A 24,806-nucleotide genomic window follows, 5' to 3' on the forward strand; every position below is an offset into this window, starting at 1 on the left:
AGTCGAGATGGCTCGCGAGGTGTCGGAGGGAGTTACGCGGCAAGAGCGGGGCGGGTTAATGATTGGTGGAGAGACGGCGCTGTGCTCTCGGCCGGTTGGAGTTCGGAGAGACGGGCGATGCATCAGTCCAGAATGGCTAGATTTGGAGGGGAAAGTGATGAGTGTATGCGTGTAAAGTCTTCGATTAAAGTACTATTCGGGAGCTTCAGTCGTTGAACAGGCCTAACCCAGACCTCACTCGTGGCTTGCTTTGGAATGCACGGAGCACATAAAGAAATTCAAGGGAACGAGTTATAGAGGAAGACTAAGATATCAGTCCTTGTCAGCTGGGACAGAAGGGGGGAAGGCACAAAACTGCACCGCCCTCTACCGGTCAAGGATTGATTATCTCTGGTTCCGCACAGAAAAGGACCTCTCTGTACACCACCATATCAAATTAAGCAGGCGAACAAACGCCCTCAACCAACCCTACGCAAAGGGGATAAGTTTATCGCGTGCATGTGGAAGAAATAATCAGTACTAGGTGGACACGCTATTTTAAGCCCAGAGGGGCGGGCATCTGCTTTTAAATTTTTACAAGAGCTCCGTGGGCCTGTGAAGTGCAGAGCTGTATATGGAGACAGTAGCGCAAACTTCAGACTTTGGAACCAAAATGGTTGTGTATTGTGTATGTAGTGCATGACAGCGTGAAGCTGTTGTGTGGTAAGTGTCCGTGTGCACTGACACACAATCCACCATTTTGGTTCCAACAATTTGAGACACTCATGTCGCCACCCTCCTCCATAAACAGCTCCGGTGAAATGCGGTTCACGAAAGTCTTTTTTCCCCGAGTTCTTCTGGTTTTGCTGCGTCGGTGGTGTGCACAGTGTTGGAAAACGGAGGAAAAGTGGTGGGTCGATGGAACCCTTACAACTGATAATTAATGCTGTAAACTTCTGAAATAAATTCTAGTGATCAACAGTATTATGAAATAAATAAGATATCCAATTTTACTTTAATAAATAATTGGCGGTGACTACAATGGTAACTCGATCCGGATCCCAGTAATATAGGACACTGTGTTTTGACAAGAATAGGGGTACATTCAACCTGCTGTCGATCGGGCAAAAAAAAAAAAATTCTTCAAGTTTAACCAATGAAATTCGATCCAGTGAGTCGGTTAAACATATACTACTCTAGAAATAAACAATGGTTCTTTGAAAAACAACAACAACAAATGTGTATAAATAGAAGTTTGAACTGGGTTTGTGACGGAAAGGGAGCGCTGACCTTATGATTTACTCCACATCGCAGCCTTTCAGGCGGAAACTTCATGATTTATAAATTGCACGGCGTACATCATGGTGCAGGCTGTAGTGTACGCTACGGTCCCCGAGTGTCGGACCAGAAGGGCCGTGCCAAATTAGGTCCGTACAATATTAACCGCTCCGAATTGGTGTTAAGTGCTGGCCAGGTTAATGATTAAAGGGGCACTCCAGGCGGCGTGAAATCCAAATGAACTGGAGCGGGGACTGCTGGCGACAAATGGGCTGCCGCTTCAAAATCAATGCTGGACGTGCTGCCAGTAACAATTAAAACCTAAAAAAAAAAAACGGCAGTCGCGAGATGTTGGCGCCGGACTTTTCTTTCTAAGGAGAGGGGTTGGGTGCATGGGTTTGCCGAGCGAAATTAACCAAACGGGAAGATGTCGATAAAGTCAACGGAAACTGTCTGTTGGGAAAACACTGATGGGGAGAGGGAAGAGTCGGAAATAAAAAGCCGTCTTGGATGAGGTCGTGTTCATGAGGAGCACATTAAAATGCTGACGAGTAACTTTTTTTTCGCCGTGAGTGATGAGTGACAATTCCAGGGGGGGGGGGATTTTCCTTTTTTAGGGGGGGTTCAGACTTCACGTCTTCATCAGCATCAACAGCAACGCGACGCTATACGCGTTCGCGACAGGCCTGACAAATATTGTCAACACAATTTTCAACTCTCGCTCGTTTTTTTTTTCCCTCCTCGACCAAAATATTATCATGCAGCTGTTTAACCTACTTTTTTTTAATACTGGGGGATGACTACGGAAACTCCTCAAGTCCTGTCGACTCGTATTGATTGTTGGCCTAGTTACAGAAGCCAGCAATATGGTTGATCCGGTTCGGTGACATAATCCAAAAGTGGGCCAATGGATTTTTTGGAGTTGCCTGGAAATATCGGCATAATCTATGCATGTTAACACCACACACCACACAACCAATGAGAGGGGTTAAGATGGCTCCGTCTACAACAGAATGTACCGGTAACTAGAGAAAAAAATCGGAGAGCTCAACAGATTAAAAAAAGGTTATATATCTGTGCCATTAAATTCACCCCCTGAGCCTCACACAATGGCTTAAAATGGAAAAGTGGAATTCCGATTTCACGCCCTTAGTGCCTGCGTTTTTCTGGTTTTCCTGAAAGAGTGCGCTTTCTGAAATGCTAGAGTTCCGTGTAAGAAACTGGTTACATGTAGTTCTAAAAACTAAACTCTTTTTTTTTTGCAATGATAAATGCAGTCGAAAGGACAGCGTATCCGCTGCCAAATCAAAATCCTTGCCATCAATGTTGCAATTACACAAAGTTCCATTTATACTAAGTTCCAACTATACAGAGGTTCCCCTCGTAACCTCGTGAGGGAACCCCGGTTCTTCTAAGAACCACACACACTCACAAAAGAGAAATGTATCCACATGGTGTCACCGCAAACTTGTCGATACCTCGTAACCAAGTTCCGGTTATAAACAAATTCCAAGTGATGCACATTTGCAGACCGGTTCGGGGAACACAAGCACATGCTTTAGTATTTTGACCTGGGACAGGTTTCAACCAATAAGATCTCAACTTCAGGTTGGGACTACTAATATTGACAAATCAGAACGAGCTATCAATTTGGCTGATCCACACACACGTCGTGCTCTCACAGTGTATCAACTGAAAAAAAGTCACTTCCCAACACGACAAAAACGTTCCGTGCACGACCCCCCCCCCAAAAAAAACCCATGATCGACTGTCGACACAAAAAACAAATCCAAATTGAGTCCAAAGTTCCAAACAAACGTCAAAGTTACGAACGAATAAAAACCAGTTCAACCGTATGGAACATTGTCCCTTCTGGCCCACACACGATAAAAACTCGCTCGCTCGTCAAAAGTGCTTAAGTTACCCCCACTGAATCATCTGTCAAGCTGCTGACAATGATTGCTTTAAGCTTCGGCTGTCATCGGCCGTATTATCTTCACAACTCATGCATGTCTTTCTCTGCTATCAAAATACATTTGAGACGCGCTCACCTGAAAAATAATCAGTTCCTTATCAGGATCAACTGTTTCCTCAATACAAATATTCCTCTACTCTCTAATACCCTTAATTGGGAAATGAGATATGGGGATTTTGAGTTCCGGAATTACGGTACATGAATATTTTTATCAATAATAATATCATGACAATCCTGCAAGGGTCGAAGAAAGGTTGGCAGGACTTTTTTTAATTCCCAGCAAACCCACCGACAGTTATTATTCCATCCGCGAGCCCCCGTGAGAGCAGCGCCATTATCTCTGGCGGCCGTGAGGATGACATTACCATGGCAACACTGTTTTCGTCCCCTCCTCACCGACGGGGAGGACTTTGCATCCCCGTTCGAGAAAAATGAAAAAAAAAAGTGGTTAATTTTGAGGGCATGATTGCCGCGGGCTGTGCACCTTTGGACTTTGGCAAACAAGAAATCGATCGCCCCCTTGGCTCAGACTCCTTATAACGGTAACTGCATGCGCTCAGTCCTACTCTCTCCACAAAAATGATGCATGTTGATGGACAAAACCATTTATAAAAACAGATATGACAAAAACGGTGAGATTTTTCACTCGGAGAAAAATATATTCTTGTCTGCATTTTACAATGAAGTATGGTTACATAAGCACCAAAAAAAAAAAGAAAACAAAAAGAGAGACGGACACTGTCGTGGCTTGCCACTAACACGCTACATAGTTTCGAGGCCCAATTAGATATCCATTCCCATTTAAAAATTTCTTCATGACAATTCTTGTTTCACATTGACACGGATAATATAATTAACGTAATGTTCGTGTCTGTCTCCTCTCCACTCATACAACTTGCAATTGTTAGAATGGCTGGCAACACTGAATGGCGCCCTCTGTTGTCAACTCAATGCAACAATCCTACTGCCACAGCTATTAGTAACTGTACCGGCACCTCTCAAGTTACTATTGAAGACAAAGAGCGCCCTCTGTAGATCAACACTGACAGGGGATTCTGATTGTCCTGTTATTGCTCTGCTAGCTTTTCTCAGTCTGTCTCTACTCCAAGAATTCAAATAGATGTCATTTTTTTGGGGTAGTTTTCGGCGGCCGCACATTCCGCCCTGCATCAGGGCACGGTATCCAAACAATTTAAGTTGATTGAATACTCTGAGGGGCTCAGGCAACGAGCAGAATACTAGAATATACCACTGTCTCTTGTGACCACAAATCCGCTGTTCAAATTTCTAAATTATTCCACGTTTCCCGCGCACTTTGTCCTCGCGCTGTTTTTGCGAGAAGGATTTCTCCGTAGAGTCGCTGGTTTCAAATATTGAAATATACATTGTGGATGCAAGCTTCATCAAGTCTGGCTCACAAGGAATTTCCAGGTTCAAATAATCAGATCAATGTGTAACATCCGGTTGGCCCATTCAAAGGGCCATCCAAATCACGTTGATTGATGTAGCTACTTTTATCATCATTGAGAAAGCCTAAGGTAGATGAATTATGGAAGTGTCCATCGTGAAGGTGCTGTACTGGACAGGGCATGCTATGTTGCCACACAGGGGACGAGAGATGATCTGACGCCAGGCCAGCTGACAAGCACTGGTTCCCGAACCCCGTTGGCGACCTAGTGACTGGGATGGCCCTTTAAATGAGAGCGCCCTCAACGGGGAAAGTGCTGCTCACCTTCCCGATCCCGTCACTGGGCTGGGGGAGGGGGGTGTTGCCTGTGTTCAGTCGGCGTGCAGGCTCTTCATGTACTGCGGGGTGTACGATCGTCGTTTCTCCGCGGGACTGCCCACAGGCTGCTGAAGCCGGGAACCAAAAAAAAAAAAAGAGACAGGAAGAAATTCTATCAAATTCCTCAAACAGTTAGTGGTAAGATCAAGAAGTAATCCCGGCCCTATCAATTCCTCACATATCCGACATCTTTATCGAGTAATGGATGGGGGGGGGAATGCTTCAGTGTTACAGCCAGCCATGTTTTAGTGCTGGGACAATTCAGTAATGGCGAATGGAAGGAATGAAGCGACCGGAGTCTCGCAGGTTATGGCTGGGGGCCCAGGGACCTACTTAAGGATACGCTAGATCACTTTTTCAGTGAGTTTTTCTTCCCAAATTGATTATGAGTTCCAATTTTTAAAAACTTCTTCCAGGTAAAAGCATGAAATTTTCATGGTGACTACTGTTTTTTCTGGGATTTTTAAGGATTTTTGTGCCCGTCGGTGGGCTCTTTCATCAAGCTTCGTGACGGACAGCAGAATGCTGGGGTGAAGGTCCCCGACTGGCGCCGACCAGCCCAACTGGCATAGCTTTAACACTGGAATGCTTCAACTTTGAATCAAAACACCGTATCATAGATGTCCGAATTTTCTTGAGGAGGGGAGTGCACCCTTTATTTCCTGTAAGCGAGATACGTTCCTGTTCACATGAGCCATGGGGTGCCACTTAAGTGGCATTACGTAGAATCCTTTTATTCAATTAATAAGACAAAGGGGGAGGGGTGGGGCAGATGGCAGCATGCCAGAGGGTGATGGATGGGTCACGTGCGATCATCAGCATCACCACTTACGACAACGGGAGGGTGGTGGTGGAGGTGACCAGACGGAGGGGGGCTTAGGGGGGTCACCACGGGTGGAAGGGTGGTGCACACACCTGGCTAGAATCCCTGGAGAAGAACCGCCGTTCGATCACCTGCAGAAGACGGGAGGTGGAGAGAGCAGGGAAGATTGGGGCGATGAGAACTGGGAGTGTGCGCGTGTGACAAAGGGGATCGCTCTTCTCCATAAGCTACGTGCATGGATCATTGAGGGCGCCGTGATGCCTGAGCACCCTGATTTAGCATGCCAACGTCGAGGGCGGCAGGCAAACAGAATAGTCTGCATACTGATACAGCATAAAACCTTCAGGTGCATAGCCATTTTGGGTGGAGCTTGGCTTTGTCTATGACTCTGGCTGTGGGCTCAAACATTGGCCGACAACGGCATGTATGCCCGTTTGAGCCACTAGCTACTAACTGCAGCTTCTGCCCATAGACATGCATGCTACGCCTAGCTGCAGCCAGTTGATTTTGACATGGCTGACTGACTTTGAAGATTTCAACACGGGCCAGGTTTTCATCACAGGAACACAAAACTATACAATAAGAAGCCAAAACTGGAAGTCTTTTCTTCTGATCTGAACATTAAAAGGTCTGTCAATGGCAACAAGGCAAAAACCCCAAACTGAGCACTGAGTTAGACCTGTTGCTTTTTCGCTACACCAAGATGCAATGCTGTTGCAAGTCTCTAAACAGTGATTACAAAAAAACTCACAAACTCAATCCTTTTGATAATGAGACAGGTGAGTTTCTCAAACCACCACACCGACCAATCAAACTGAGCGTTACCGGTCACATGCTTGCTGACCAAAAGCAAACCATCCAATCAAACATTGTGCAACTCGGAGCCAGTCAAGAAAGGGACGGTCAGTAACTTCTTTCACACACAAGCTCACTCCAATGGGGAAAATAAAACATCAATTTCAGGGTCGAAATCTAAGTTTTTAAAAATGTACCAGTTTCATATCAGATGTAAGATTATTATGGGCAAGCAGGTGGAAAATAAACGAACGACCCCAAGATGCTCTGTTAAGGCGTGTGAGGGGAAGGAAAGTGCCCTAAAGCAATTTGAAATCAGGCGAACAGAAACTGCGTGCGAGAATTAAAACAAGGACAGTTTCTCTAACAAGCACAGCAAACTGCTTAAAGATAGCACGGTGTTTAGACGAAAAGACTAGTAACGAAGAGGTGGGAGCGACTTACAAACCTTCTGGGGAGAGTCTTTGGCGGGGTTAGAGTAGAAGCGACGGTGTATCACCTACGAGGGGACGGGAGGGGGGAGACGAGGGGTTACAGGAATGACAGGAAGTTAAGCGGAAGGTTCAGCGAGAGCAGACAGGGAGGGAGGGACAGCAAAGGTGTAGAGGAGAGAGAAAGCAGACGGGAAAAGGAGGTAAGCGTGGAAACTGTCAGAGGCAGCCGAGTTGATCATTTCTGAATTGGAACGCTGGAGCCGTATTGAAGAGTTTAACCACTTCGTGCCGGGGGGACTCCGGGATCGGAGACGTATGGTTTATATGGGCGGCAGGGGTCTCCGAACTCGGACAAAGGAAACAGGGCCCTGTAACGAAAGACCGTACTCCGAACAAAAGACCAGGCTGCTGGGCATTACCGCCATTTTTCACTCTCAAAAGTGGTCATAATTCAGCCTTCTTTCGAAACCGTATACCAGGGTTTGGGGCATTGAGAGCGATTACCACGGGGGACAAGAGCGCCCCACTACTGCAGCCATGAGCCACACAGCACCGCTGCACGCTAATCTGGCCCCTGTTGAAAAGAGGTCAGCAGTGCACTAAGCCAGGTTCGTGAACAAAAGACAGTTATACAACACCGCACAATCTGGGCTCTGTTTACAAGGCTGCTGGCCTGGCTGAAATACTCGGGCGTCAATGAAGGTCACCTGTCAACTTAGAGAAGTGCCTAAAAATTACTTGGTGCGGCTATAAACGACCGTTAAACGAAATGATGAATTTTTGAAGGATTTTGAAAACGGAAAAAATGATAGTCATGCCAGCCCAGCATCATCAACATTGAAAAATGCCCCGGCATGAAGTGGTTAATGCGTCAAGGTGTGCGTTCAGATCTTTCAAAATCAACTCTAGGGTCTTGCTTCATTTTGTTGAATTCAGAAGTGTTTGGAGCCACACCGCCGATTTTTCTTTTTTTCGTCAACTTTTTTGCCCTTCAGAATCTGTCAGGAGGTTTTGAAAGGTTTATTTTGCAGGACTGTGGAAATGCCCTGCAAATGTTACTCCATACATGGGCACAGCATCCCTTCAAAATTGGACATTGTATGTCACATTTGATTTCGGCGCAATGGTAGTGTTTGGAGGAATTGAGGATGGCTCCTCAAAATGCTTTACATGGGAAGTTAGAGTTCATCATGGATTATTTTTGGTAAGGTGGCAAGTATGTATCAGTTTTGGGGAAGCAAGCTGCCAGAAAATGCTTAAGGAACTTACCTTGTCAAAGAACCTGCTTAGTTTGACAGCATTTGTGGAACCCGGCGCCACGTGCCTTGCCTGTGTGGAGTCCTGAGAGCAAGAAATACTTCATTTATTGGCCAAGCTATCGTTATTGCCTACAGTCATCTCTCTACTCGCTACACTCTGGCATCGATTGCTGAACTGGGCGATTTCACTCACCAGATTGATTTCGTCCGCCCCGCACTCTTCAGCGATGACCGACGTCTGTAGTTTACCCTGCCTGGACGAGTCCAGCAGGTCATGCTTCGTGCCCACAACCAGGACTGGAATGTGGCTACCCGCGAACTGCTCAGGGTCATACTCGCTGCACGAGTCAAACATAAAAGTAACGCAACAAATTGAGAACCACTAATACACCGACTAAAGGACATCCAACAATTTTAATTTGGAACTATTCTGGGCTCCACTTCACAACTCTGTTACACATGGGATCGTGGCCCCTAGATTCCCCATTCCCTGCTACCAGAACTAGCATAGAATTTTTGCGCTTTGTTAACCCTCCTTTGGTTTTACAGCACAGATGTGCACAAATGCCCACAGTCGCTGGTGAGCATGTAGTCTCTATATGGAACTCAAACATGCACAGGTTCAGTGTGTACACAGTTGGTTGCCAGCACAAAATGACCCAGGGTCTTTTGTGCAGTCCTCTTCACTGCATTTGGTTTACTGCACAATTATACACATGAAACAGTAAAGCACAGTTATTGGGCAGCACAAAAGTGCAATCTGATATTCCTGCGAGGGACTGTTGGTGCAGTGCACAAAACGAAACAGCTGTGCTTCTTTGAGGTTTTCACCAAATGACCCAAAGAGTGACTTCAGCATAGGAGGGTTATACTATGCAACTGCAGAATCTGTAGTGATGGGATTTAGGCACAAGTGTTATCCAAAATCTTTTGCCAAGTCTTGAAACACGTTTATAAAGTGAGTCTAAACTTAACATATCTGAATTATGGTAGGCAGAGCCAAGGACTTTGGCCCGGTCACCTCAAAATGCCGCAGGTCAAATAAGAAGGAACGCTTGCCCTGAATTATTTTATCTACATGAAAAAAAAGAGGCGTTGTCGAGAGAGATTACCTGGTACTTGATCGGCTCTTGGTGGAGCCGTACGTCGACCCCCTGTTCAGCACCTCGCTCAGCCACAGCCGGAGGTTGGCGTGGGATTTTCTGTTTGTCAGATCGTGCACCAGGATGATTCCTGTAAAACAGTCATCCAAATCAGTGCTGGGACTAAGTCGAACCGTTTTCGCAAATGCACCAAACTTGAGGTACTTTTTTTTTTTCAGCCATTCATTTTGTTGATTACGCTCTTTTTGCAAAACTTTCTCTTTTTGAGATTATTCCAGCGATGCCTTTACCTTCAAATCTTCCTAAATTGTCCCCAAATTACAAATCAGCTCAGGAGTGAATCCATCACTGGTACTCTCACAAAAATCATGACATCGTGCCTTGAGCAAAATGATGTCAAACCCCCCCCCTGCATGACTAAATCTTTTGAAATCCATCAAAACCTGATGTAAGATTGTGTAGAATTTGGAGTTGGGGGAAACTTGCCGTTGACGGGATTGTAGAAGATGTGCCTGCTATTCGCATGGTTGACTGACCCTCCGATGTCCCAACATTCCACAAAGTAACTCTTCTGCGCCGGCGTGCCCTCTTTATACTCCTGAATCTGTGATACAATTTATTCCAAAAAGAGTTCCACACATGGACATCACTGGACACTGTGTACAAACCCTATGAACCTGGTCTGAAACTTCTCTGAAAAGTGTTTTCTAAGTGAATGGTTCAATATTTTCCCTGCTAAATTTGACTCTTTAGGACATGTTACGGCCATTTAGGACAAGTTACGGCCATCTAATGGCTGACAGGCCTAGTATGAGGAAAATCAGTGAGGTCTACATGTGTATATGGAACTCTTTTCTGAATTCCTTTTTTTTTTACTGAATGTAAAAACTTTATCAGGTATCTTTTGAGAAAAAATAATAAACTGCATGGACTGGGAAAGGAGCATCTTGAGGTACGTCATCTCCTCACCTTGACATCTACCGTGGCTCCTATCGTCCAGCCTGGACTCGGGTTAGGGCGACCTCGACATATGAGGTGAACTAGGGAAGACTTGCCTACACCTGCAGAGAATGATTAACGCAGCAACTGCTTGTGAATAATTGTTAACAAGAAACAACAAACACTAGTAACTTAAATGATAGGCATTAGATTGGGGGCAGGAACTGAGCCATGGCATGGGGGGGTGGAAGATCTGTTTTAATATTTATTTTAATTTTTACACTCAACCTCCCAGAAAGTCCAGGATTCCACCAGACAGTTTCATTAGATAGGAAGCAACAAGCAAGCTTGGAGCCAAGCCACTGGCTGCTAATGTCGGGATTTGGTCACTAATCGAACTCTTTCTCGCACATTTTGAGTTAGTACTACTAAAACACTAGCATGACTAGTGTAGGCTTTGGCATGGCCTAGCCTACGTGTAGCAGGAACTGCATTAGCGCCCTCATGGCTCAATCACGCGTTAGTCTAGTTTTTGTGAACGGATTGTGAGCACTGCGGGGCCAATTTAGAGGTAAATGTAAACCCAAAATGACGATTTTTTGTTTCAAAAAGAGTCTAATGTAAGTGTACCACTAGTGCTTACTAAGTGTTGGGAACTTTCTTTCAAAATAACAGAATATCTCACCCGAATCGCCCACGACAACAACACGAACTTTCTCCAGGTCGATGGTGGCCATTTTGTCATGTTGTGCAGCACGTCGGTATGCATGGGTCCCAGACGTTTATCTTTGCCTTTGACACTTTGCAAGCGGGCACCAGTCTATTAAGAGGAAAACATAAAAAACATTCACATCGCCGGCGCGGTGTTCCCTAATCAAGTCCGTGGTAGTGTAAGTACCAATTACAGATCGCCTTTAAAACACTTGGTCATGATCAGTCGCCATGGTGGAAGCCACATTTCTTGTTCAAGCGTGAGGCCTTTTTCTCAGTGTTAATTTCAACAAAGGCTTCTCACATCGAGATTTCGCATGTTTCCGATGTATCCACGGTCATGATGGTGTCACTGTCAGTGTCCGTCCCAATCTGGGAACAGTGGTAAAATCTGTCAGTCAAATAAAGAAATGAAAAGAAAAAAGGTTCACCTGCTGTCTTTACATTTTGTCAATAGCCTCACAACTTGACGAAGTAGACAACGACTGAGCTAAGTTTGAACATGAATCCATCTGTATTGTCGTCTGTTACTGAGCCCTCGGTTTTAACCGAGGTCCCTAATGAACTCAAGCGTCTGGCACGGTACATCACCCGCGGCTTCTACACCATTGAGCATGCTCTGATCGTGGACATCCTTGTGCGTAATCCCATCGTGAAGGTTGGTATTTAAAAATAAAATATGCGTTTACTTTGTTCCCCGTCTTCCGTCTGTTGGTCACGCACAGAAAAATCATCAGATATTTACTGACCACAAGACTGCAAGCTTTACACATTTCAAAGGGCCTTTTGAAAACTGTTTTTCTATCTTGCACCCTCTACCTCGGATGTGTAGGAGGATGACATGGCCGACCTCCTCAAGTTTGACAAGAAACAGCTTCGCATCTTCATCAACAGGCTCAAGAACGACAAACTGATCAAGCAGACAATGCGAGTGGAGACACAGCCAGATGGACGGACCAACCGACACAACTACTACTTCATTAACTATAAGGTGCCCGGACCATCCTAAGTACTTCAAACATTTTTTCAGGGCTCACAAGCATTTCGGGGCATTTTGGAAAATGTCTTGGGCATCAAAAGGGATTTTTTTCTGTTTCCTTTTAATTTCAGCCCCAAATCCAGACCGTGTGTAAAATCATGGAAAATCTCCACCTGAAACAGGATTTTTTAAATGAAAATGCAAGTTGCAAACAATTTGCAGTGGATGAATTTAGGATTTCTGATACGCTTTGTAGTATAGCAGTAAATTGAACAATATTTTGTTGCACATTTCATAAATTGAATATTCTGTAATGGAATAATTTTGACAACCACTTCAATGAAAAGGGAATGATTTTGAGTGAGACATTCAAAAGATTTTTCAGCAATTTTCAAAAATTAACACTATACAATAAGAGACTTTGAACATTCAAATTTCATTTGTAAAATTGCTGCAGGTTGTTGAAAAACCCAATATGTAATTGACCCCGTGTTCTCAGGCCACTCTCCCTTCTTTTGCCGTCACAGGTCTTTGTGGACGTGGTCAAGTACAAGCTGGATCGGATGCGGCAGAAGATTGAAAGCAAGGAGCGCGACTCCACCTGCAAGGCGCTCTTCAAGTGCCCCCAGTGCCACAAGGAATACAATGAGTTTGACGCCGGCAACCTGATTGACGTGCTCACGGGCCAGCTGCACTGCACGTTTTGTGGGACAGAAGTAGGTGCAGGGATGAATGAAGTTATTGCTGCAAAATGCCTTGCTTATGGACACAAAGCACAGACATTGTAATATGTTTGCTGCACTGTGGAGAGTTTTGCTGACCCGGTTACCAGTCTTGTGACCATTTGGTTTGTACTGCTTTCTTGTCGCTGTTTCACGGTATTGTTGAGCTATAGAGCACACCAGTTTCTTCTTTCAGCTCACATCCAGACTTTTGAGGTTTCCATTCAAGTTCATTTTGTGACTGGTAATCGGCCCCTTTGAAAGATCCCCAAATACTAGGATCAAGCACACCCTCGTGCTCAGAAAGAATGGTTATTGCAGAAACATGTCTTGCTTATGGACACAAGCAAGGAAGTGCCAAAAATTGTAATACGTGTACAGTGCCAGATTTGCATCACCGACGTGAATGCTCGCATACAAAGTCTGTTTGAAACCAGATAATAAGAATGGTGGGTCTAAAATTGATGCGCACTGCATGATGAAGCGAAGTTACCTCCCACTGATATCAAATGCAGAACTTTGCTTCATGCCCCGCCTCCTTTTCTTGAAACAGGTGCAAGAGGATGAAAGTGCCGTGCCCGAGAAGGACACCTACATGCAGATAGCCCTCTTCAACGAGCAAATGAAACCGATCTTTGATCTGCTCAAGTCAGTCGAACACATCCAGCTATCAAAGACGCTCCTGGAGCCGACACCCTCTGCTGCCAATGAAAACAAGAAGTAGGTATCCCTTTTTGCAACTGTCTCTTTGGAGACCTGGTTCATTAAAACTTACAGTTCTTTGGATTTTTTGTGAGTGGCAATCGATGTTACATTTTGGGGCCAATTGTTTTGGTAATTATTTGAATTTTCAGACCAAGCGCTGGCAGAAGTGGGAGTGCCAGTGGGAGTGGTCCACACAGCACGTGGAGCGGCGACTCGTCGCGGAATCTTGGCTTTGAGATGTACGACCAGCAGATCACCATCAACGTTGGTGAGGAGACGAAGAGGGAGCAGGCCGCCAAGGCCCCCGCCCGGGAACGCCCTGTCTGGCTGGTGGAGAGCACCGTTGAGGGTGCTGTGGCGGAAACGCCAAGCGGCGCCGCCCAGAACCGCAGCCCGGCGGGGGCTGGGCCCTCGGCAAGACCGTCCACCAAGAACAAAGAGTCGGAGGAGATCATTCGGGCGCTGCTGGCCCACGAGCGGAAGTCGGGCACGGGGGCAGTCGTCCCCGGCGAGGACAATAGCGATGCGGAGAGTGACGCCAGTGGCTCCGACGACGACTTCCCGGGGGCGTCCACCTCGGCCCCGATCACGCACACCGTGGAGATGGACAGCGGGGAGGAGGACGAAGACGAAGAAGACGTGATGGTGTCGGTGGCAGGCCGCATGGTCCCCTTCCAAGACATTACCGACGAACTCGTCGCTCAGATGACACCAAGCGAGAAGGAAGCCTACATCAAAATTGGACAAGAGGCCTACGCAGCAATGTACGAGTGAAACGCTTTGAACCATGTGAAATCTCCACCACAGAAGTGACAGTACCCCCTTATCTTTAAAACGTGCAGATAACTACCTTGATCAATTCATGTTCACTCGGCGTGCTTGTATCATGGTGAGTGTCGAAATATCAACCCAGTGCGATCGTTCAAGTAAGCCCTATCCAGTGGGGTTTTGAAGAAATCCAAACTCATGCAGTGTGAGTGACTGCATTGCTTCTGGCCATGCACGTACGCATTCCTACTTGGGTCTTTTACCCAGCTCCAAATCCCAATTGTTCAACCAAGGCATTTGACAAATCCACAAAAAAGGACAACCGTACACAACAGCAATGTCATTTGACGATTTATTTTTTTTCCTCTTTGAATTTTACCCGGCGCATATCCGTGCTTTTTTCAAAACAGTTGAGAATTTTCCTAATGGACAAATCACATTCTTACTCACTGCACACGTAATACTTAACTCAAATTAAAAAAAACAAGAACCCAAATACAAAATCTGCCTCATAAATTTTATGCTCTACACGGGAAAACATGACAGCCATGTTTCCCTGTGCGTATACTGAATGAAAAAAAACAAAACCATCAGCGAGATAGTGTACAAGCCAATGTTTATGTACACCGACCATTTTGTCAAATCCTGGGATCATCTGTGGCCTTGGGCTTCGTGATACCCCATCCGCGCTTTTGGGGGATCCTGGGTTTCAATTTGGCCCCAACTGCTCGCATGTACATGAATGAGCCTAAAACTCATCAGAATGGATACTCGGGTCGGCACAGCACCCGCTTGTCTGAGCTGCAGTTGCTGCCACAGCCAGGTTTGAAAATATCGCGAAACAATTTCACAGGTACTGTCAACAATACATTCATAAATACCTAAGCCAGTTTAATCATTCCTGTTGGCGAGAGCCCATCACATGACCAGTCTTCAATGGTAGGATAAGTGTTTTCTGCCTGTATGCCACCTCGCGCAGTATAGCGCAAGGCGTGTGCTTATCTCCACATCCTGAGAAGAATATACCATTACACAGCGAGAAGGGTGTTTGATAAATACGAAGTAAACTTGTTGACCAAAGTTTTTATGTTTAAGCTACTGACAGTGCATAACAAGCTTTGATACATCTAACAACACTGAACAAATTTTTTCTGGGGGGCGGGCAAAGTGGGAAGTCTAGTTCTAATCGTCATCTTGGTCCATTGGGCCTTGCTTCGGAGGTTTGGGACCGCCAGCCGGCTTGGCCATGATTATCTGAAGTGAAAAGAAGGACGACAACAATGAGAGAAAAAAAGGGCAAAATAACTGAAACCGATCGTTGAAAGCTTGTTACTTGTTAAAATCTGCATGATACAGTCCAACCACACCGGTTTCCGAGATTCCCAATTCTAAGGGCTTCATTTCAGATTTTTAAGATTTTCGGTTTTAAGAATTTTTTTTTCACCCCTGGTCCATTTCGTTCCTGGTCAGTGGTCATCTCACCTGATCTACTCGTAGAACTGTGACGGCCGCGCTGGTGGCCAACTTGATACCCCAGTACTTGGTCAGATAAGCGTCCAGTATGTTGGCTTCCAGCATGTCTTTGATCTCGGCTCCTTCGGCCTATTCAAAAAAGGAAGAAGAAAGAAACCAACAGTAAATTGACACTGAACATAATTCTGAAATAGAATAAGTCCTCAGCCATCCACTTGCGCCGTGTGCTGCTTTACTACCGAGACCAGCCAATCACTCGGATGACAATGAGAAATGCTTACAGTCCCTAGGGACCGATGAAATGGCAGGACCTGGCAAGGCTGTTATCTGTCCTCTCCCATCAAGGTTAGGTTTCCCAGTCTCGGACTGTGTCCAAATTCAACCAATGCGGCAGAGAGTAACACGGGACCCTATGGAAGCCGCTAATAATGGAAGTCACTGGCTAGCGGCTGTGGCTATTTCCCATGCTTCATCTTAACCACCTGTTACATGGCTCACATGGAGGGCAGCATTGACCCACACTGTTCCAGTTTTCGTGTTTTACCTCGACGTCGAATCCGGCATTCTGCTGGCCCTCCTGGTGGGCGGCATACAGCTTGGACAGCACTTCCGTAGCCTTGACCCCGGCATTCTCCGATAGCGCCCTGGGGATGGCCTCAAAAGCTTGCGAGTACTGCTTGATGGCGTACTGGGCCAGGCCTGGGATGGTCTCGCCGTAGGAGGCTAGCCGCTTGGCCAGCTCGATCTCGGTGGCACCGCCTCCTGGAACCAACCGCGCATCCTGTGAAAGTTTGTGGAAAATATTCAGTAATTTTAAGTTTGCTCCTTTTTAGAAGTAAGACCACGGCTACCAAGAGGTCCACAGCAGATAAAATGCCAGTGCTCAGAGTGTATTTTTCATTTAAGTACTGTAAAAATGATTTGCTACACAGGATTGTGAACTACAGACCAGTACAAGTAGCTGATGCCGATACCTTTGATAGAGCCTTGAATGTGTTGACTCCGTCATCAACTGCGCGTTCAATGTCATCCATCAGGTTTTCAGTAGACCCTCGGATCACCACAGTGGAGACATTGCTCTCCTCGTTATCTTCAGTGACAGAGAGATTAATACAAGTGTGAGCATTTTTATTTTAACTCTACACCCAGAGGGGTACACAGACTCTTGAAGGGACATCTACAACAGGTGCCCTTCAACATCATTGAAATGACACTGGGAAATCCTTGCAACATCCCTTGGGATGATAATTGCCTTATCTTGTCCAATCATCTGGGCCATACATGAGATCTGTGCCTACGAGTGCATGTCAGTTCAACGAGTGTGGGTCTTTAGCGAGCAATGACTGACGAGTTCTCTCCCAAAGACAATGATTACGCGACTCTCGGATATTTCTTTCTGGTTCAGGAAGTTGCCAAACTGGGATGATTAGAGCTGCTGAAAATCAAACACTTCTGGTTCAAAAAAAAACATGAGATCCGGAAAAAATTTGGAAAGCAAGCTCCTGCTAAGTGATTTGGAGAAGGACCTGTCTCACATCTCTGGGCCTTCTCGAATATTACGGGCAAATGCAGAAAGGGTTGTAGCAACTTGGGTGTAAATCCCCATGCCAATCAATCAAGAACACTGACCTTGTTTGAAAATGGTGACGGGTGTGTCCCCGACCTCGGCGATGAAGACGTGGTCGCAGTGGCCCATCTCCTGGGTGGTAGGGGGGGTCAGGCGGGGCAGGGCGGTGGCCGACACCACCCGACCCAGGCGACGCAGGTCCCACTTGGAGCCCAGCCGCACTGCCATGATGTTGTACTTGTTGAGGAAGTGCAGCGCCATGTCGCCGATCTTTCCCCCGGCTACCACCACGTTGATGCCGGCCTCGGCCAGGGACTTGATTTGCTATACGGCAAGATGTGAAATAAAAACCAAAGGTTTTTGCAATCGGCCAAATTTTGGAGAGACTATTTATTATCTATATCAAGCAAGCTGTAGTCGACTCCATCAGAAGTCCTTGTAAGTCCGTCTGTACCTTCTCCAGTTTAACACTAAAGTCAGAAGCGAATTCAAATGGACTGCGACAAAAGCGTACATGTAAACACTCTTGGTCCTGTTACTTGTGACCTGTCTTGTAAATTGAGACTGGGCCTTGTGAAAGGACTTGTGGTGGACTCGCCTACGTGTGCACCACTCACAACACAAAAAAATTTGTTTTAACCTTTCGCCGGGAAATGAAAATTCAGTTAACGGTTTCCTCAACGGCCTTTCTTAATGAACAGTTACTTGGTACAATTCCATTTTTAAAGTCACTCCAATTCTGTAAAAAAAATTTAATGGTTTGAGGGTTTCCTTCGTTTTGTATTAACAAACAACAGGTATAAATATGGCGGTCAACAACTCCAATAACCCAAGAACCACCCCGGCGTCTTTGACTGGGCACTGGACCAAATCCATCAAAATCAACACTCCCTGTGCAATAAACGTTTCTTGCAAAGAGGCCCACCGCTTGCATGATCTTGATCTTTGTTGATGGACCGCTTACATGACGTCATCAGTCCTCATGCCGTGACAACGTGCACTGAATGCCCCGGCCGTGCTTCAGGCCTCCTGGACCGAGTCAAGAAAAATCCACCAAAAAAGATGGAAACGGATTTTGAGGGCTTTGGGTTAGTTTGGGATGATGTGCTCGACAAGGCTGCATTAGTACGCCATTTCGCGGCTTTACAGTAAAATTGTGTACGGGAATCGTGCAATAAACCTGACCTCTTCTAACGAGTTCTCCTCCCCTTTGCTGTAGTTCAACAGTTCGTTGGCTGTCTTGATCAGCACTGTCCCCTGAGACACAAAAAATGAGAGGCAAGACAGTCAAGTCGGGTTTGTTAGCCTATCTCAGAGTTACACAGAGGGCGGCTGTCAGCACCTCTCGGGAAATCAGGCAATGTCCACTCACTTTGGTCTCGGTGTGTGAGGTGTCGACGGGGCAGGAGTAGAGGGCGATCTTGGCGTTGTCCACTTTGGACAGCGTCCCCTCCACCTGCTTCTTAAACACCATGCCTTGGACGACGCTCGAGCTCAACACCCCAGACCCCTGCAAGGTTAAACCAAAAAGGCGAGAAAACAGCATTTAGATGCTGAAACGATGCCAGAGCTCAAGGGATGGAATATTTGAAAAATTTATTTCTAAAAGAGCTACTTCAAGATCAAGCGATACTACACTTTCGACAATGCTTGATGGAATAATTTCCTAATTGGGATACTTACAAGGATTTTGGTCGTCCGAACGTTATCCACATTAAATGTCTTAGTTTTTGACTGAACCGCAACTATAAAAGAAAAAAAAGGGAAAGCTAAATTTAACGACATATTTAACCCCTTCGCGCCGGTAATTCCTTTGACCGTGACTGCTGGGCTGTGGTATGCCCTGAATGGAGGGCTTTGTCCATCAGCAGGTCCCATTGAACCAGCAGCTGCATGGTGAATAGACCGTATGTGTGGTATGCACTAATCCTCACACAAAGCCGTGGCTCTTGCCGTCTCCCGGAGCGAAGGGGTTAAAACAAAGGTTGTACCACAGCTTTAATTTATTCATATACGGGTAAATTATCTGAGTACAGGTGATTCCATTTTTCATGTATTCTCAAATGAGATGCCAAAACTTTGGCTCCAAATTTCCACCACCTTGCGATTTTTTGAGGAGTGATCTTCTGACGTCAAGGTGATACCTCCCAGATTTCCTACTCCCGGGCATGCAACTTGGACTTTGACCAAAAAGACGAGGAAATTCCAATCTTTGCAAGACTTTGTTGGCATGAGAGTGGCCTGAAAAATGTGGAAATCAACTAATCCGTGGGAAAGCTGAATGTCTGTACTCACCGCAGGCTTTCGCGATGAGACCGGCGAAGAAGTCTTCATTGCCGTACTGCTTGCTCATGACGGCAGTCCTGATGGCTCGCGACACTTCGGCCTCATCTTTCAGGTCTTTCAGAGATCCACAAGACAGCTCTGGGAGAGAGGGGGGGTGGAATCAATATTTCCATCATGAACTCACCATCTGGACAAAAATTCTCTTCTCCAAACTGTTCAACTTCCAACACTTAAAACTTTAATTCATTTCACTGAGAGAACAAAGCTTAATGCCATAAGGCCTGAAGATGGGATACGACCGTTCCAATTGTTCTTAATGTGTTTCCGTAAGTTCTTTTTCCTTAAGTATAGAAAAATTCACAAATGTTGAAGGCCTGTATATGACTTTTCTGGTTTGACTCTTCCAACTGTTTGAATCTTGACATTCCAGAAGGCAAAGGTCTCCTTTACTTTGCCTTCCTGGAGATCTTCATTTGCTTTTCCAGAAGTAGAAAGCTGAATTTCATACAAAATCTTCCATGATCTCTGCAAACACGCGGCTGCTGTCGACTCACATGTATGCTTCAACTCACCTGGAAGTACCTCCAGTGCCTTCTTGCAGGCTTGCTCATAACCTTCGATGACTTCTGTTGGGGACAAACCCTGAGGATGAAACAAAAGAAACCATCCTGACTTAACTGTTATCTATACTGGCCAGGAACATTCGGGCCAGTGATTGGGACGCCGTGCCAAGCTCAGGTGCACTCTGCTCTTGCTCTCTCGGGCTCCTCAGAAGACAGACTTTAGAGCAGAACTTTATCAGACAGCTAGTGCTGAAACTTTTTCCCAAAAGTGAAAAGCAGTGCTGTGGAGAAGTTTTTAAAATCGTTTAGTGAGGGGTACACTTGATGTTACTGCTGGAGCTAAACTGGTCCAGTAAACTGAAATTATTTGAACAACAGCTCCAGTTATTTCGCAGAGCTTGAATTGATGGAGTTGTAGAGCGCAGAAATATGCTGATCACAAAAAAAGTTGCTTAACAACGACTGCCAACTGGACGAGATTTCAAATTATATTGGTTGCAACTGGTCCTCGACTTGTTTTTGCTTAGCATATAAACTTGCCAAGCTGAATTTTCTGTTGAGCAAGACTGTGAAATTGGCTCAGTCCAGCAATTTCTATGCAAAATACCTCAAAGGCCTTAGAGACAGAAATTCGGCTGGTCGGTCTGTCTTACCATGCGCAGCAGGTCTTCGGCGTACTCCAGGAGGGCACCAGCAAAGACCAGGACGAAGTTGGTGCCGTCCCCGATCTCTTGCTCCTGCTGCTGGGAGGCAAGCACCAGCATCCTGGCGGCAGGGTGCTGCACCTGAAGGTGGTGAGGGGACACGGCAACCAGAATAAATGGACTTCTGCATGATTGTCCGTCAGTTGAACACTCAAACCCTAGTTTAGCTACAGAGCTAGCATAGAGGGTCAAACCCTGTTGCTATTAAGAATGAGTTGTGGGCTTCAAAATCATTTCATTGGTACCATATTAGTTTGGCTACCGGATGGGCATGTGGGTAAATGTTTGTCAAGACTTGCTATCAATTTCACGATTTGTCCAACATCCTGTGACTTTGTAGCTCTGGCGTACACTGACTGATTTTGTTATGATGGTGTCAGTTGAAATGTTTATCTCTTAATAATGTTGGGAATAAGTTGATCCGTGCGATTGGTCATTCTTGTCACACAATTTGTTGATAAATTCAGCCATCATTTGAGATCTTTTGTCACTCACGGTTGCTGAAGACTGGTTTAAAGGAAAGGAAAGTCTGCGATTTGCAACAGGACTGACCGAACAGGACTGACCGATAACACGACACAATTGGCCAATCATATACACTGACCGACTGCACCCAGCATTAACACTATGCAAAACTCTCTCTTCACAAACAAATGTTAATGCAATTCAGCGAGCCTGAGCAGCCTACCTCCAGTTCTCTGATGATGGTGGCCGCATCGTTGGTGACAAACAACTTCTCGATGTGGTTGATGACCATCTTGTTCATGCCGTTGGGGCCATATGCTGACCGGGTGGTCTTGGCCAGGTCCTTGCACGCCTTGATGTTGCGGTACACAGCCTCCTCTAAGCCATGGTAGTGCTGGTGGCGAGGAGAAGGGAAATCAAACGGTGGCACATTAGAAACTATGAGCGGCAAACCACCAAAAAAATTGACTTTCAGTGACACTATAAAAAAAGAACAGTATGGAGTCATGAACGTTTTTGAAATATTCTAGCCCAAACTACCTCTGTTTTTTCTTTTTTTATCATGTTTTGCAATGACTGGCCACCACGGAGCATGCAGCATCCGATTATCACATTCTTAGTGCTTTGACCCCTTCACGCCGGGAGGCGGCTAACTTGAGATCCTCAGCCCGCTTTTCAGTTATTATTCTCGGCCCACACTCGAGCGAACACGGTGAAAGAAGGCAGACCCTGGCTCTTGTATATATGGTAATTGGTCTTTGTGCGTAGCCCAGAACTGAAAAGACAAAATTTGCATCATAATCACCAGCTTCACAATAGTCCCCACTTTGAAAAGCGGCAATAGGAATGTGGAAGGGTGAGTAGAGCCGCATGCCACCGAACAATCAGCCCTGTCACCGTGTAATTCGAAGCGTGCAGAGCACGCAGGGCAACAAACCGAGAATTTGCGGTTTGGCAGGTGGCCTTTGTGGCCAAGCGAGGCTGGAATTCTTGGAGTCGGCTTTCGGGAAGAAATTCCCGTCGCCAAGGGATTAAGCATGTTTGGCCTATATTTTAACCAAACACTGTCAGTTAATTAGTTGATACAGCATAATTCTTTAATAATAAAATGGCACTCTAAACTTGCTTAACCCTTACCATCCCCAACCGCACAGAATAAACAATAGTAAAGTGTTTAATTTTGTGGGGATAGGTCTGGCAGGCCCATAACAGCTGGCTTTTGCATTGGGTTTGGCATACCTCAGAAAAACAAAGTCCAACAGCCTCCATGCACAAAGTCCCCTATGGGTGTTTAACTTTGTGTGAATGGGGAAGGTTAGGGCCAGCAACCCTTGGGGGGTTAGGGTTAAGTCAAGTTGATACGTTCATCAGGTTCAGACATTGTCGGATATAAGACCAGCAGACTAGGATAAAATTAACTAACAGACCCAAAGTTGACGGAACTCCAGCGGGTTGGACTTAACAATAGGCCTTTCTACAAACATACTCACCACAGACTACATGTACCTTAGTATAGAAGTAGTTTTGAAAAATGAAGAGGCGACTTCAAAATTCTATGGTTACGGTAGTGCACAATTACCATCGGTAATCTGAAAGCTTTTAATTTCCCGTTACCCTTGTGGTACTGTGGTGGGACAGTCAGTATTAAAGCACTATGCACGCTACAGCGTAAAGTGCATGTACTGGGATCGTGCCCCACACCTGATGGAATTTTTTTCCGTCTTCATTTTCTACATTTTCTCAATCAGCTCACAAATTTTCATAATACAAGCTTTTCCTTTCCTTTTTGGCAGGATTCATACCCCTGGGGTATTTTTTTTTACAGGAAATAAAGTCCAAGATCCATTCATTGTAGACTGGTCCGGTTCCTGTTTCTAATAAGCTCGACTGGAGCAAGAAAGTAGACAGAAACCTGTCTAAACTCCCGTAACAACCACTGCATTTAACAAATGAACTGATGTCTGGCCAATGAAGAGGGGCCAATTTCGCTTCTAAAACTGGACCTTCTTCCCAACTAAATTGGGACCCCATTGGAAATAAGTTGCAAAACTTTCATGGGCTATCCCTGGTTTTTCCTAACTGTGAGGCAATACTACCCCCAGAACTGTTGGGCCCGATGTCCGCTCCGCTCCCACGTAATACCAAATAAATTTAATCCCATCCAATCCAAAAACAGGTGCGCAAAGTGCTGGTTCCCACCGCAAATGCTGAGAATGAGTGGAGTGTAGCAACCAGTCTATTCGTACCGCGGCGACCGTACACGTACGAGACCTCATGCATCCAAAAAACATTGATGTTGCACGATTTCTTAAAGTTAGTTCATAGAACTTAGTATCTTGTCTAGATATTTTCTATGTTCCTGAGTTTAAGTTTAGGTTGTTTTGCTCGTACTTGAAGCGAGCATGTTTCCACAAAATGTCCTACCACGGCATACTGAGGTTTATCCGATCGCCTGGGCACAGCTGTCTGGATGTAACGACAATTACCACAAGTTGTCTACAGGATTGTGTATCATTTTGAAATGAACTTGAAGAGGATGAGAAACAAACCCGATGCTAGTCCAACCATATCATGTTATAATTCACCATGGACAACGCAGTCAACATTAATTTAGTGGATGCCGTAGAGTTGTCTAGTATGGGCCTACATCACAGTACATGTATGTCATTTGTGGAATTTCTCTCTTTCCACCATTTTTTGAAGAGGTTTGTATTTGTAACACACTCGAGCACGGACGGGGCAAAGTGGAAATGGGGCGAAATGGAGATGGGGCGAAGTGGTTGGAACGACGTGGAAATGGGGCGAAGTGACTGTAAAGTAGGCCTAATGGCTTTTCATAGCTGTAGGCCTGAAGCGCCTAGTAATTAGACACAGTATTTACTCACTTTTGCACCGTCTTTCAGCATCTGCCCGATGCCGGGCGCGTTGGGTACTCTCATAGCCATCTTTGGCGGGTGTCACTTGTCAGAGAGTTTCGTTCAATACAAATAAATTAATGTAGAAATTTCTAGAAACCCCGCATAAAGTGCATACAACATGTGCGCCCTGTCTGGCTGACTAACGATAGGCGATCAGACAACGTGCGCTAGAATGCCGATTTAGAAATTTACACCCATTCGAGAATAAAGCTCGAATCTCTACCAAAGAGGGCGTGCTTGTCTCTGCATTTTCAGAGCTGTGCATTTCTACCACTTTCTCCCAAATATAAATAAATTTAAATGACAAAAAAAAGCAGTTCGCAACTACAAGTTAATTATTATTCATGAATGAATTTATGCTGCCTTTACATTGGCAAAATTTTGATCATGAAAAGATAAGCACAAGACCATCTCGACCGTAGAAAGAGTTGGGCGAATTTGTGCCAAGATTGTTTTTCTGACGACTTGGAAAGCTGTGCAACAAATGCGCAGAACTTGACGCTCACATTTACAGAAGCGCAAACTTATATCTACTTTTCTGCGTTCATATAAGATTATTTTTTTTCAAGTCTGG

The 24,806-nt window shown here is 45.5% G+C and overlaps 3 protein-coding genes across 16 annotated transcripts in view; 1 reads left to right on the plus strand and 2 right to left on the minus strand.

The window, feature by feature from the left end:
• The window catches only part of LOC110974391 (rab-like protein 3), a 78,323-nt gene extending 67,070 nt beyond the window's left edge, over window positions 1–11,253 (minus strand). For 4 of the 11 annotated variants that reach the window (XR_015427847.1, XR_015427846.1, XR_015427848.1 and 1 more), the window contains exons 1-9: window positions 11,057–11,252; window positions 10,402–10,493; window positions 9,919–10,036; window positions 9,442–9,562; window positions 8,523–8,667; window positions 8,340–8,411; window positions 7,085–7,135; window positions 5,934–5,972; window positions 4,965–5,086 (exon numbers count right to left, since the gene is read on the minus strand). Coding sequence is in view for 6 of the 11 variants with exons in the window: in XM_087146695.1 (XP_087002821.1) it covers window positions 5,012–5,086; window positions 5,934–5,972; window positions 7,085–7,135; window positions 8,340–8,411; window positions 8,523–8,667; window positions 9,442–9,562; window positions 9,919–10,036; window positions 10,402–10,493; window positions 11,057–11,108 (765 nt within the window). In the remaining 5 variants the exon portion in view is untranslated. Of the gene's footprint in view, window positions 1–3,865; window positions 5,087–5,850; window positions 5,973–7,084; window positions 7,136–8,339; window positions 8,412–8,522; window positions 8,668–9,441; window positions 9,563–9,918; window positions 10,037–10,401; window positions 10,494–11,056 lie in introns of those variants that run through there. The other 7 variants (XR_015427849.1, XM_087146696.1, XM_087146694.1 and 4 more) reach the window with 7 other exon arrangements.
• Window positions 10,858–14,759, plus strand: gtf2e1 (general transcription factor IIE subunit 1). 4 transcript variants are annotated; one of them, XM_022226402.2, is made up of 6 exons: window positions 10,858–10,942; window positions 11,540–11,740; window positions 11,915–12,073; window positions 12,589–12,777; window positions 13,337–13,503; window positions 13,638–14,759. In XM_022226402.2, exons 2-6 carry the CDS (start codon window positions 11,585–11,587, stop codon window positions 14,260–14,262), a joined length of 1,296 nt encoding a protein of 431 aa, XP_022082094.2. In that variant the 5' UTR covers window positions 10,858–10,942; window positions 11,540–11,584; the 3' UTR covers window positions 14,263–14,759. The 4 variants fall into 4 exon arrangements, with proteins under 4 accessions (XP_022082094.2, XP_087002819.1, XP_022082095.2 ...); XM_087146693.1 differs by lacking the exon at window positions 10,858–10,942 and adding an exon at window positions 10,970–10,991; XM_022226403.2 differs by lacking the exon at window positions 10,858–10,942 and adding an exon at window positions 11,120–11,261.
• Window positions 14,595–24,429, minus strand: cct8 (chaperonin containing TCP1 subunit 8). The gene is made up of 13 exons (XM_022226399.2): window positions 24,200–24,429; window positions 21,538–21,708; window positions 20,799–20,930; window positions 20,155–20,224; window positions 19,592–19,720; window positions 18,980–19,041; window positions 18,669–18,806; window positions 18,482–18,553; window positions 17,359–17,620; window positions 16,704–16,819; window positions 16,274–16,510; window positions 15,739–15,858; window positions 14,595–15,510 (listed from the first exon to the last, which is right to left on the minus strand). The coding sequence occupies exons 1-13, from the start codon at window positions 24,257–24,259 to the stop codon at window positions 15,439–15,441; spliced, it is 1,641 nt and encodes a 546-aa protein (XP_022082091.2). The 5' UTR covers window positions 24,260–24,429; the 3' UTR covers window positions 14,595–15,438.
• Window positions 24,430–24,806: the final 377 nt, after the last annotated feature.

This window comes from Acanthaster planci, linkage group LG15 (assembly GCF_054643075.1).
Source record: "Acanthaster planci isolate LZ-2023a linkage group LG15, COTS_SCS, whole genome shotgun sequence".
Classification (NCBI taxonomy): Eukaryota; Metazoa; Echinodermata; class Asteroidea; order Valvatida; family Acanthasteridae; genus Acanthaster; species Acanthaster planci.

Bases quoted from the DNA above. Each gene is read 5' to 3' on its own strand.
- gtf2e1 (XM_022226402.2), top strand. From the start codon at position 11,585: ATGAATCCATCTGTATTGTCGTCTGTTACTGAGCCCTCGGTTTTAACC. The intron at 12,074-12,588 runs GTGCCCGGACCA...TTGCCGTCACAG, and splicing joins ACTACTTCATTAACTATAAG to GTCTTTGTGGACGTGGTCAA. The intron at 12,778-13,336 runs GTAGGTGCAGGG...TTCTTGAAACAG, and splicing joins GCACGTTTTGTGGGACAGAA to GTGCAAGAGGATGAAAGTGC.
- cct8 (XM_022226399.2), bottom strand. From the start codon at position 24,259: ATGGCTATGAGAGTACCCAACGCGCCCGGCATCGGGCAGATGCTGAAA. The intron at 19,721-20,154 runs GTGAGTTGAAGC...CCTCTCTCCCAG, and splicing joins GGCACTGGAGGTACTTCCAG to AGCTGTCTTGTGGATCTCTG. The intron at 17,621-18,481 runs GTCAGGTTTATT...CTTGCCGTATAG, and splicing joins AGGAGAACTCGTTAGAAGAG to CAAATCAAGTCCCTGGCCGA.